The following is a 12,687-nucleotide window of genomic DNA, read 5'->3' as shown; positions in this document are numbered from 1 at the left end:
AGCAACGGTGATCGGTTTCCCCCCTGCGTCAGACACCCGGCTGGACAAAACGAATACTGTAAAGTGGTGTAACTGTGTGGGCGATATTTACACTGATATGGGTGATAGAAAATATTGTGTTGATAGCTGGAGTGTGGGCTGCGATTAAGCAATCACAGCGCTTGAGAACCTTGTGCGGCCAGAGAACCCTTGGCGGCATGGTTTGAATGTTAATAAATAATAATCTGGTGCTTGTATGGCACCATGTTCGTGAAGGAAAAATCCCGAGGTGATTTATGAAATGGAACGGGTTAGAATTAGGACAATGGCTAACAATGAAAACAATAAATAATCCATACGTTTGACACAGCAGCTTGGGTCAAAAAAGTCTCAGAGTGCTTCACAAAGGGTATTTTTGAAAAGTGTAGCTTTTGTATGTTTGTAGGCGAAGGTGACAGCTGATTTGAGTTTCACCTGAACAGCCAGACAGAACATAATCTTCAGGTACGGGCTTAGTTTTCCATTAGTCCTAGGCAGCAAATGGAAATTATGAACAACCCTTTGCAGTAAGTACTGTGCGCACCTATTTAAATGATGCCAACCTCCCCTCCTTCTTCCAAATCACATCCATTATTTTCATCCACGTTTCCGTTAGTTAATTACTGGAACAACGGGGGAGAGAAAAAAAATCACAACCTCATCAAACGGGAATTTGCTTAGCCTGTACTCCCTGTTCCGAACCCTCTTCCAACACCTTTTAAAAATACATCAAAGATTTAGCGCTGTTGCTTAATACTTACATCATTTCATTTGAAGGGAGGGGCGGGGGGGCGGGCTGGGGAAGTAAAAAAAAAAGAAATTATTTTGAAAGGTGGGCTAAATCTCACAAGGTTTCTTTGAGGGTGAAAGCAAACCCTCTCACTCACTGAACAAAACCTACAGACGTGCACCAAACAATTCATTGGCAAGGCTTCAATCAAAAATATTTCCACCGAGTGCTGTAAACATTGGTGTTGATGGGCAGTTTCAACAGAATGCTGTGATGTGCAGTCAATACTGTAAAGTGTTAACTGCGAACTCCAGGTCGACCTGTCCGCTTCCTCCGCTCAGCGGGCTCCGTCCTGCTTCACGTCCCCCGCCCGGCCCTGCCCCACCATCGGCGGTCGGGCCTTCAGCCTCTCCGCCCCCACCCTTTGGAACTCCATACGACAGTCCCTTCGCCTCACTCCCTCCCTCACCTCCTTCAAGGCCCATCTCAAGACCCTCCTCTTCGAATGCGCCTTCGGTCAATCTCCTACCCTTACCCTCCCTGCTCTCCACCCCTCCTGATGCCAGCTTGGGTCCAAATCACTGACAGTCCACCAACCTTCCTCCTGAGGTGAAAGGAACTATACACCCATAATTTGTTGTTGGTCTAAAGCGCTAACAGTGAGAAGTGCAAGTGGACTTTGCTAAAGGTGATGGGTAGCTCCAATGATGGGGAAACACTGCCAAGGTTGGAGGGGCTGTTAAACTTATTACCCGCGGAAAAGGGATCCGCCAATCGACCAACAACTGGGTTCCTAGACACTGTAAGGTAAACAGAGGTGTGTGGAGTAAGGAAACTTGCTTAAGGTTAATAATAATAATAATCCTTGCATTTGATATAGCGCTTTTCACGTCAGGAGGACGTCCCAAAGCGCTTCACAGAACACACTGTAAAGTGAATTGACTGTATATTTGTGGGCGAACGTGGCAGCCAATTGCGCACAGTCGTAGATTGAAAATGACCAATTTATTATTGTTTTTGTTTTTTGGAGGGATTATTATTAGGCTCTGTGTGGAGTAAGGAAACTTGCCCAAGGTTTCGCCCTGCCCGGGAATCAAACCCATGTCTCTCACTTCTGAGGTAAGTGTTCTAACCAATACGCTAAAGGTCTTGAAGACTTTATGTGGACGGGGAGGAGGAAATCGATGCTCCAGGAATCATACTAATGTGCATTTAAAGACATTAATCAAAGATAAAGGTCTAAATACAGAGTAAGCTGTTGATGAAGGTATAATTGGAGCTGATGGTTGGGAGGGTTTCCAATACAAGCGTACAGTTTACACCCAATACTCTCCTGAATTCGTGGAATCCTGTAGCATATTGGTTAGAGCACCTGCCTTGCAAATGAGAGGACCCGGATTTGATTCCCGGTAGGGTGAAACCTTAGGTAAGTTTCCTTACTCCACACGCCTCTGTTTACCGAGCAGTAAGTAGGAATCCGGTTGTTAATCGATTGGCAGATCGCTTTTCGGGAGTAATAATCCCTTCAAAAAAATAAGAAGAATTTGTCATTCAATCCACGACTATTTGTGGGGACGCTCTTGTGCGCAATTCTCTGCCACATTTCACTCACAAAATATACAGTCAATTCACTTTACAGTTGGGAAGTGCTTTGAGCTATGAAGCTATGAAGCGCTTTGAGACGTCTCAACCAAGTGATATAGATCAAAGGCAAGAATTATTATATTGGTTTAATTCAGAAGAATTAATTGTTGGCAGGGAGTGAGGGCACATTCTATGCCAGACACGGGTGAATTTCCACATGGATATGCCACACAACTGTCGAACTCTCAGTCTGGTTTGGATACTCTTAACTGATGGTGATGGGTTTCCGAATATGTCAAAGGCAGCCAGCTGATGAAGAAATAGGATATGGAAAGAGAGGAGAGAGAGAGGAGAGAGAGAGAGAGAGAGAGAGAGAGAGATGGGGGCGCAAAAGGGAGAGAGAGAGAACACAGAATTTTACACCTATTGGTAAAGCCAGAAGCTATAGATCCTCTAGAGCGACCAGTTTTTGAGCTGTTAAAATAAATGGTTATGACACTGGAGAAAAGGCCTCGGGCAGAGGTTCCACAATAGCCCACTCCAGGCATTCTAAGACTATGGTGGCCAAAATGTGGATATCTTTGCATTTTCTTTTGTCCGACCATTTTCATCATCTCGCTAGAACTAGGATTTGTGGTAAAGCTGGTCAATTGGGTGCTATTATGTGTACCACCCCCTAGTGACAGGAAACAGTGCAACAATAATACTTTTGGCAAAACGTGGAACAAATTTGAAATGATAATGATATGATAATAATCCATGCAATTGATATAGAGCTGTATCACGTCGTTGAGACGCCTCAAAGCGCTTCACAGGATACACTGTAAAGCGAATACTGTATATTTTCTGGGCCAAACGCAACAGCCAATCGCGCAAAGCAATGCTCCACAAACAGTCGTGGATTGAGTGACCAAAATATTATTATTAGTTTTTAAAAAATATTTTTGAAGGGGTTATTACCCCTGGGAAAGCGATCCGCCAATTGACTAGCAACCTGGTTCCTACCTACTGCTAGGTAAACAGAGGCGCGTGGAGTAAGGAAACTTGCCTCAGGTTTTCGCCCTGCCCGGGAAACAAGAAACAAAAATGTTCCACATCTGGAAAAAAAATGCTACATTTGACCTATGCACACTGTATAACAAGACAGACAAATTTAGAATAAATTCAAGGTAAACTGCGTTCATCTAAATTGCTTGAGGCAACAAGTTCGAACATTTGAACAGATTTTTTATGTGAACAGCTTCCTCTAGGGAAACAAGCTCATGGTTACTCTATATTCTAAATATTTCACACATGTTCATGGCTTTTTGTGAGACATGGCTGTGCAAAAATTTGGGTTTGCCTACAAACATTCAGCCACTACACTCACTGCGCAGTAAAATCTTGTGAAGTGCTTTGAGATGACAAGACACTATTATATCATGTGTAATTAATTCTTCCATTACATGGCCCGACTGCCAGCAAATGGGTTGGTGCTTTTAGATTACTGCTGAGTTAAGGGTCAGACCAGCTCAGTTGGTGGAACCTGTGAGTCAGAAGGTTTTTCATGTTCGAGTCCCACATCGGGGGACTCTGTATCCAGTCTAATCAGACACTCAAATGAAATGCTATGCAGCGGATGCAATGTTAAACCGAGGGGCTGTTTGTCTGTTCAGGTGGACAGTAAAGAACTGTGACGCAGCTCAAAAAGAGAAGGGAGTTTGTCTCTCCTGGTGTCCTGGCCAACAATCCCCCAGAAAATGTCCTGTTCAGCGTCTCATCTGAAGGATGGTTCCACATTGCACTGGAGTGTCAGCTTAGACTATATGAGTTCCAAGACTGACACTGGAGCTTGTCACTGGACAGGCACTGGAACCCACGGCCTTCTGACTGAGATGAGAAGCCGTGCAGAACAGGCTGCATGGACATTTTCCGCTTGCAACAAAAACAAATCCCGTGACACTTAACTGAAAGAGAAATGACTGTGTAATTTTTGGGCGAATAAATAACCTGTGGTGAGATGGCCTCCCGAGAACAGGCTCAATGGGCATTTCCATTGAATTAAATCGAGCGAGAGACGAGTTAGATTGGTTTGAGCTGATGAAGGTTCTGCTGCTCAAACATGTGCCACTGCACCACTCAATCACAGACCGGTGGTGGTTTAACCCCCAGAACATCAAGACGTTGACCACAGCAACTGCTCAAGCATCCTTGCTGCAAAAACTCTCCACTATAGTCGTCTACTGCTGCAGAACAAGATCAATTTGCTCGTCTGCCTCAACTCGACTGTAAAGCAACTCACATAATAATAATAATAATGATCCTTGCATTTGATCCAGCGGCTTATCACATCTTTGAGACGTCTCAAAGCGCTTCACAGGCTCATTGTAAAGTGAATTGACTGTATATTTTGTGACTGAAACGTGGCAGTCAATTGCGCACAGCAGCGTCCCACAAACAGTTGTGGATTGACTGACCAAATTATTATAAAAAATTATTTTTTTAAAAAAAGCGATTATTACCCCCAGAAAAGCAATCCGCGAATCGACTAACAATCGAATTCCTACTTACTGCTCGGTGAACAGAGGCGTGTAGAATAAGTAAACTTGCCCAACGTTTCGCCCTGATACAATGTTGTCACTGTCTAATAACAATAATAAGAGGAAGGTCTTCAGTCGTGATCTAAAGGAGAAGACGGAAGAGGCGAAGTGGAGAGATTCCGGGGGGGAGAGACCTTTCAGAGGTTCGGGGCATAGCGGCTGAAAGAGCGGAGGGTACGAGAGACAAGCAGGAGGCCAGAGCCAGGTGAGCGGAGGCAGTGGGCAGTGGAGTGGGGAGAAAGCAGGTCAGGGAGGTAGGGAAGTGCCACGGCCTGAAGGGATTTGTAGACAAATTTACTGACGTTATGTAGACGTTGGTGGCAGCCAGGAGGCGAGAGGGTCAGCCCTAGGCAAGAGAGTGGCAGCGTCTCGGAGCGCTTAACAGTGGCAGGACACAACGCTGAGCCTGGGCGGGGGGGGCGGATGGGGTGGGGGGATGGGGAGAGAGAGGAGGTAACCGGAAGCATGGTCGAAGAGGAGAGTTTTCAGCCGTGATCTAAAAGAGAGGAAGGAGGGGACAAGGTAGAGGGATAGGGGAGAGTAAATATCCCTAGCTTCCCCCCCACACAGTGGAAGCTGGATTTGATCTATTCTACTGTTCAGTACATCCTTTCTCCAGTTGGAATATTATCTTGATGTGTGGAATTGGCTGCCACGCTTTGTCCCCAAAACACACAGTCACTAGACTTTACAGTATATTCTGTGAAGCGCCTTGAGATGCCAATCGACTAATAACTGGGTTCCAACTTACTGCTAAGTAAACAGAGGTGTGTGGAGTAAGGAAACTTGCCCAACGTTTTGCCCTGGGAATCAAACCCAGTTTCACTCTCTTGCGAGGTGAGCGCTCCAAACACTGAGCTACAGGATTCCAGTCCAGAATCCACTCCAGTAACTAATCCCGAAATCACCACATGGTGTGGCCAGTGTTGCAAAGGAATTTATTCACATTTTTGGATCAGCCAGGTGTCTGACACACACAGAAACCCATCACCGTGATCAACCGCGTGTCTGACACACGGAAACTCATCACCGTGATCAGCCGCGTGTCTGACACACGGAAACTCATCACCGTGATCAGCCGCGTGTCTGACACACGGAAACTCACCATGATCAGCCGTGTGTCTGACACATGCGGAATCACTGTTGCTTAAGAGTCGCCAAACCAAGCTAAGAATTCCACGCATCCCACCTACACATGGAAATCCCAGAGACAGATTGATGGAATGCACACTCTCTCCAACAAAAAAATACTGTCACTGTATAAACAAACAACTGGAGAATGCTCAAGCCTTAGCTCTTGCCAACCTACACCTAATATTCTCTGGAATTAGGTAAGCAGGACGCATCCCCCCCAGGGGGAGAGGGAGAGAGAGAGAGAGAGAGAGCGCGATCCATTCCAACAATCTCTCTGGGATTTCCATGTGTAGGTGGGAAGCGTGGAACTCTCAGCTTGGTTTGGATTCTCTTAAGCCATGGTGATGGGTTTCCGCGAGTGTCATCTTTTGTGAGAAAATGCTCAAAGCACGGATAATTAAATGAGGACGCTCACCCTTGCTGTCTCCAACTCCACAAGCCACAAGCAAAAAGGAACAGGGTCACTTATTTGGTTACCAAGTCAACTTTCATCTCAAGCAACTCTACCCACCAGGAAGTGGGCAATTCACTGATGCATTTCGCCCACAAAATATACAGTTAATCCACTTGTACTGTGAATGGCTTTGAGATGTCTCAACGACATGATAAGGCACTATATGAAGTTTAAGGAATCTTATTATTATCATTATATGATAAGAACAAACTAGATAGATTTCTGTTAGGAAATATCTCTGGATATAGTACATAGCTTATGTTCTATGATCTTAAAAAGGAGTCACAGTACAAGCCAATCATTCCTTCAAAACTATCTGGCTCATTGAAAAGGGGCTGCCGTGCTTTTGAAAGTTCACTCTCACACTATAATAATAATAATCCTCGCATTTGATATAGTGCCTTATCACATCTTCGAGACGTCTCAAAGCGCTTCACAGAATATACTGTAAAGTGAATTGACTGTATATTTTGTGGGCGAAACGCAGCAGCCAATTGCGCACATCAGCGTCCCACAAACAGTTGTGGATTGAGTGACCACATTTTTTAAAAAAGTAATTATTACCCCCGGAAAAGGGTTCCGCCAATTGACTGACAACCGGGTTCCTACTTACTGCTGGGTAAACAGAGGCATGTGGAGTAAGGAAACTTGCCCAACATTTCGCCCTGACCGGGAATGGAACCCAAGTCTCTCGCTTGCGAGGTGAGTGCTGTAACTACTGCACTACAGGACACCAAAACATTTAATTTTAAAAAAAGGTACACATTGCATTCATCAATAAATGGTGTGAAGGAGAGGAAGCTGGCTGGTTAGCTGAAGGTAATGATGCAGACAGTCATCCTTCCACAGTTTAAAATCTTTGTCGAGCTTATATGGAATTTCTGAACTACAACAACAGCAACAACTTGTGATCTGGAACACATGTTGGTAAGAAACATAGAACCATAAACATGTATGAAGCAGAAGGAGGCCATTCGGAAAATAAATTATTACGCCCGGAAAAGGGACCCGTCAATCGACTAACAACCGGGTTCCTTCTTACTTCTAGGTAAAACAGTGGTGTTTACCACACATATAAATATATACCACATACACATAAATATACACCACACACACGCATTAAAAATATACACCACACATAAAATATACACCACACATAAAATATACACCACACATAAAATATACACCACACACACACATAAATATACACCACACACACACACGCATAAATATACACCACACACACACACGCATAAATATACACCACACACACACACGCATAAATATACACACAACATATACACCACACATAAATATACACCACACACACACCATAAATATACACACACAAAAATACACCACACATAAAATAAACACACACACGCATAAATATACACCACACACACGCATAAATATACACCACACACACACGCATAAATATACACCACACACACACGCGCATAAATATACACCACACACACGCATAAATGTACACCACACACACGCATAAATGTACACCACACACACGCATAAATGTACACCACACACACGCATAAATGTACACCACACACACGCATAAATATACACCACACACACGCATAAATATACACCACACACACGCATAAATATACACCACACACACGCATAAATATACACCACACACACGCATAAATATACACCACACACACGCATAAATATACACCACACACACGCATAAATATACACCACACACACGCATAAATATACACCACACACACGCATAAATATACACCACACACACGCATAAATATACACCACACACACGCATAAATATACACCACACACACGCATAAATATACACCACACACACACATAAATATACACCACACACACACATAAATATACACCACACACACACATAAATATACACCACACACACATAAATATACACCACACACACATAAATATACACCACACACACATAAATATACACCACACACACATAAATATACACCACACACACATAAATATACACCACACACACATAAATATACACCACACACACACATAAATATACACCACACACACACATAAATATACACCACACACACATATAAATATACACCACACACACACATAAATACACATACACCACATGCACAGAGTGTGATAAATAATATTGGTGAGCTGTGGTTCAAGTTGCCACATACGGTTATGATGTAGTGGCAATATCGGAGACCTGGCTCAAACAAGGCCAGGAATTCCTGGCTACACGTATTCAGAAGGGATAGGGAAGGAAATAAAGGAGGTGAGGGTGGATGGCAATATTGATTAAAGACACAGTTACTGCCCTGGAAAAGGACGATGTGCTGGAGGGTCCAAAACAGAATCTCTTTGGTTAGAGTTAAGGAGCAGAAAATGAGCTGTTACTCTGTTAGGGGTAAACTATAGACCACCAAATAGTTGGAAGGAGATAGACGAGCAAATCTGCAGCAGATTTCAGAAACGTGCAAAACCGAGTAATGATAATGGGGGACCTCAGTTGTCCTAACAGAGACCGGCAAAATAACAGTGTAAAGGGCAAGGAGGGGAAAGGGTTCCTGAAGTGAGTGCAGGATAACTTTCTGGATCAGTCCGAGGAAGGAAGCAGTGCTGGATCTGGTTCTGGGGAATGAAGTGGGGCAAGTGGAGTAGGTTTCAGTAGGAGAGCATCTGGACCATAATCACAACATCATTAGGTTTAGAGTACTTATGGAAAGGGACAAGGAGTAATCAAAGGTGAAGGTGCTCAACTGGAAGAGGGCTAGTTTCAGTGAGTTAAAAAGGGACCTAACCAAGGTGGACCCGAAAGAAAAATTGGCAGGTAAAACAGCTAATGAGCAATGGGAAGCCTTCAAGGAGGAGATAGTTTGGGGACAGAACAAATACATTCCCACAAAGGGGGACCCAAACCTCCCTGGAAGAATAAGGAAATTGGGATTAAAATAAAACAGAAAAAGGAGTTATAATAAATGTCAGGTCCAAAATAGAGAAGATAATCAAATAGAATATGGAAAGTACAGAGGAGAATTGAAAAAGGAAATAAGAGGGGCAAAGAGATTGTATGAGAAAAGATTAGCGGGTAACATGAGAGGAACCCCAAAGCTATTTTATAAGCTTATAAAGAATAAAAGGTTAGTCAAAGGAAGGGTGGGTCCAATTAGGGCCCAAAGAGGAAATCTTATTGTGGAGGCAGAGGGCACGGCTGACGTACTGAATGAGTACTTTACATTTGTCTTCACAAAAGAAGAGGATGCCAAGTATCAGAGGAGAGTGTAGAGAAATTGGATAAGAATAAACAGAAAGGAGGTACTAAAAAGGTTGTCGGTGCTCAAGGTAGACAAGTCACCCGGTCAGGACAGGATGCTTCCTGGGTTACTGAGAGAAGTAAGGGTGGAAATAACGGAGGCTCGGACTACAATTTTTCAATCCTCCTTGGACACTGGGGTGGTGCCACAGGACTGGAGGATTGCAAATGTTACTTCCCTTTACAAAGGCAGAAGGATAAACCCGGGAACTACAGCCTAACGTCAGTAGTGAGGAAACTTCCAGAGACTATAATCCGGGACAAAATAATCATTTAGAAAAAGATGGGTTAATAAAGGACAACCAACACGGGTTTGTTAAAGGCAAATCATGTCTAACAAACCTGATAAGAGTTTTTTGATGAAGTAACGGAGAGGGTGGATGAAGGTGGAGCAGTTGATGTCGTTTATATGGATTTTCAAAAGGCGTTTGATAAAGTGCCACATAAGAGACTTATAAGCAAAACAGAAGTCCACGGTATTAAAGGCAGCGGATATAGAACTGTCTGGGAGACAGAAAGCAGAGAGTGGTGGTGAACGGTTGTTTTTCTGACTGGAGGGAAGTGTGTAGTGGTGTCTCCCCCCCAGGGGTCAGGATTGGGACCACTGCTGTTTTTAATCTATATAAATGACCTGGACTTGGGTGCAGGGAGTACAATTTCCAAGTTTGCAGATGATACTAAGCTGGAAATGTAGTAAACAGTGAGGAGGATAGTCACAGACTGCAAATGGCCATAGACAGACTGGTAACACGGGCAGACACGGGGCAGATGAAGTTTAATGTGGAGAAATGTGAAGTGATGCATTTTGAGAGGAAGAATGAGGAGAGGCAATATAAGCTGATGGTACAATCTTAAAGGGGGTGAAGGGACAGAGAGACCTGGGGGTCATATAAGTAAATCTTTGAAGGTGGCAGGACAGGGAGATAAAGCTATTTAAAAAATGCATACAGGATACTGGGCTTTACAAATAAGGGCATAGAATACAAGAAAAGGGAAGTTATGATGAACCTTTATAAACACTGGTTAGGCCTCAGCTACAGACTGTGCTCAGTTCTGGGCACCACACTATAGGAAGTATATCAAGGTGTTGTTTGCAGGGCAGAGCGGGGGAGAGGAGAGAGCGGAGAGTGAGATTGGGACACAATGGGCCGAATGGCCTCCTTCTGCATTGTATAATTCTATGATTCTATGACCATACACACACACTGACGGGTATACACCACACACAGACAAATATACACACACACACAAACAAATATACACCACACACAGACAAATATACACACACACACACAAACAAATATACACCACGCACAGTCAAATATACACCATACATGCACTGACAACTATACACCAAACACACACTAACAAATACACACTAACAAATACACACTAACAAATACACACCACACACACAGATAAATATATCACACACACTGACGGATATTCACAGATAACAAACACACTGACCAATACACACACACACTGACCAATACACACACACACTGACCAATACACACACACACTGACCAATACACACACACACTGACAAATACACACACACACTGACCAATATACACACACACCGACCAATACACACACACACCGACCAATACACACACACACTGACCAATACACACACACACCGACCAATACACACCACTCACACATATATAATTGCATATACAGTATATAAATACATACCCCCACATAAATACACCACACACACACCCCGATACCCCCCCACAGGCCACACACACACACACCCCCCCGATACCCCCCACAGGCCACACACACACACACACACCCCGATACCCCCCCACAGGCCACACACACACACACACACCCCGATACCCCCCCACAGGCCACACACACACACACACACACAGAGGGAAGCGCTTACTCGCCACAGGCCTTCCAGGAACACCTGCTCGTCCACATTGCAGGCGATGGTGGCGGAGGGCGGGGCTGCCGGGCGGGGGCTCGGGCTGTGTGGGCTGTGTGGGCAGCCTCCCACCCCCCGGGGCTCGGGGGGGGGCTCGGAATCCATGGGGGTCTCCACGTCCCCGTTCACTCCGACAGCGGCAGCGGCGGCCACAGCCTGAAACAGCCGACTATCCCCCTCCATGTGGGCAGCAGTCAGATCCCCCTCAGCAGCACTGCTGTGAGGGACAGTCATTACTGTCTGTGTCCTTTACACACACTCACACACACACAATTACTGTCTGTGTCCTTTACACACACACACACACACACAATTACTGTCTGTGTCCTTTACACACACACACACACACACACAATTACTGTCTGTGTCCTTTACACACACACACACACACACAATTACTGTCTGTGCCCTTTACACACACACACACACAATTACTGTCTGTGTCCTTTACACACACACACACACACACACACAATTACTGTCTGTGTCCTTTACACACACACACACACACACAATTACTGTCTGTGTCCTTTACACACACACACACACACACACAATTACTGTCTGTGCCCTTTACACACACACACACACAATTACTGTCTGTGCCCTTTACACACACACACACACAATTACTGTCTGTGTCCTTTACACACACTCACACACACACAATTACTGTCTGTGTCCTTTACACACACACACACACAATTACTGTCTGTGTCCTTCACACACACACACACACAAAGAAACCAGTTGCAAATCCTTCAGAGGTGAAGGCTTGTGTGTGTGTGTGTGTGTGTGATCTGCTATAACAGCAACAGCAGCAGCAAAAATAATTGCTCGGCTCACATCCTCCCCCCCTCCCCTCCTCTCCCCCCCCCCCCTCCCCCCTCCCCTCCCCCCCTCCCCTCCCCCCCTCCC

The 12,687-nt window shown here is 44.7% G+C and overlaps 1 protein-coding gene across 1 annotated transcript in view; it reads right to left on the bottom strand.

Annotated features, from left to right (window-relative positions):
- The window catches only part of LOC103186751 (calcipressin-1), a 36,828-nt gene extending 24,780 nt beyond the window's left edge, over positions 1 to 12,048 (bottom strand). Inside the window, exon 1 of the mRNA XM_042334443.1 lies at positions 11,728 to 12,048. Coding sequence (XP_042190377.1) covers positions 11,728 to 12,003 — 276 coding nt within the window. The 5' untranslated portion in view covers positions 12,004 to 12,048. The remainder of the gene's footprint in view (positions 1 to 11,727) is intronic.
- Positions 12,049 to 12,687: the final 639 nt, after the last annotated feature.

Source organism: Callorhinchus milii, unplaced genomic scaffold (assembly GCF_018977255.1).
Source record: "Callorhinchus milii isolate IMCB2004 unplaced genomic scaffold, IMCB_Cmil_1.0 Scaffold4, whole genome shotgun sequence".
In the NCBI taxonomy this organism is placed as follows: domain Eukaryota; kingdom Metazoa; phylum Chordata; class Chondrichthyes; order Chimaeriformes; family Callorhinchidae; genus Callorhinchus; species Callorhinchus milii.
This window is presented reverse-complemented; position numbering and strand designations above follow the sequence as displayed.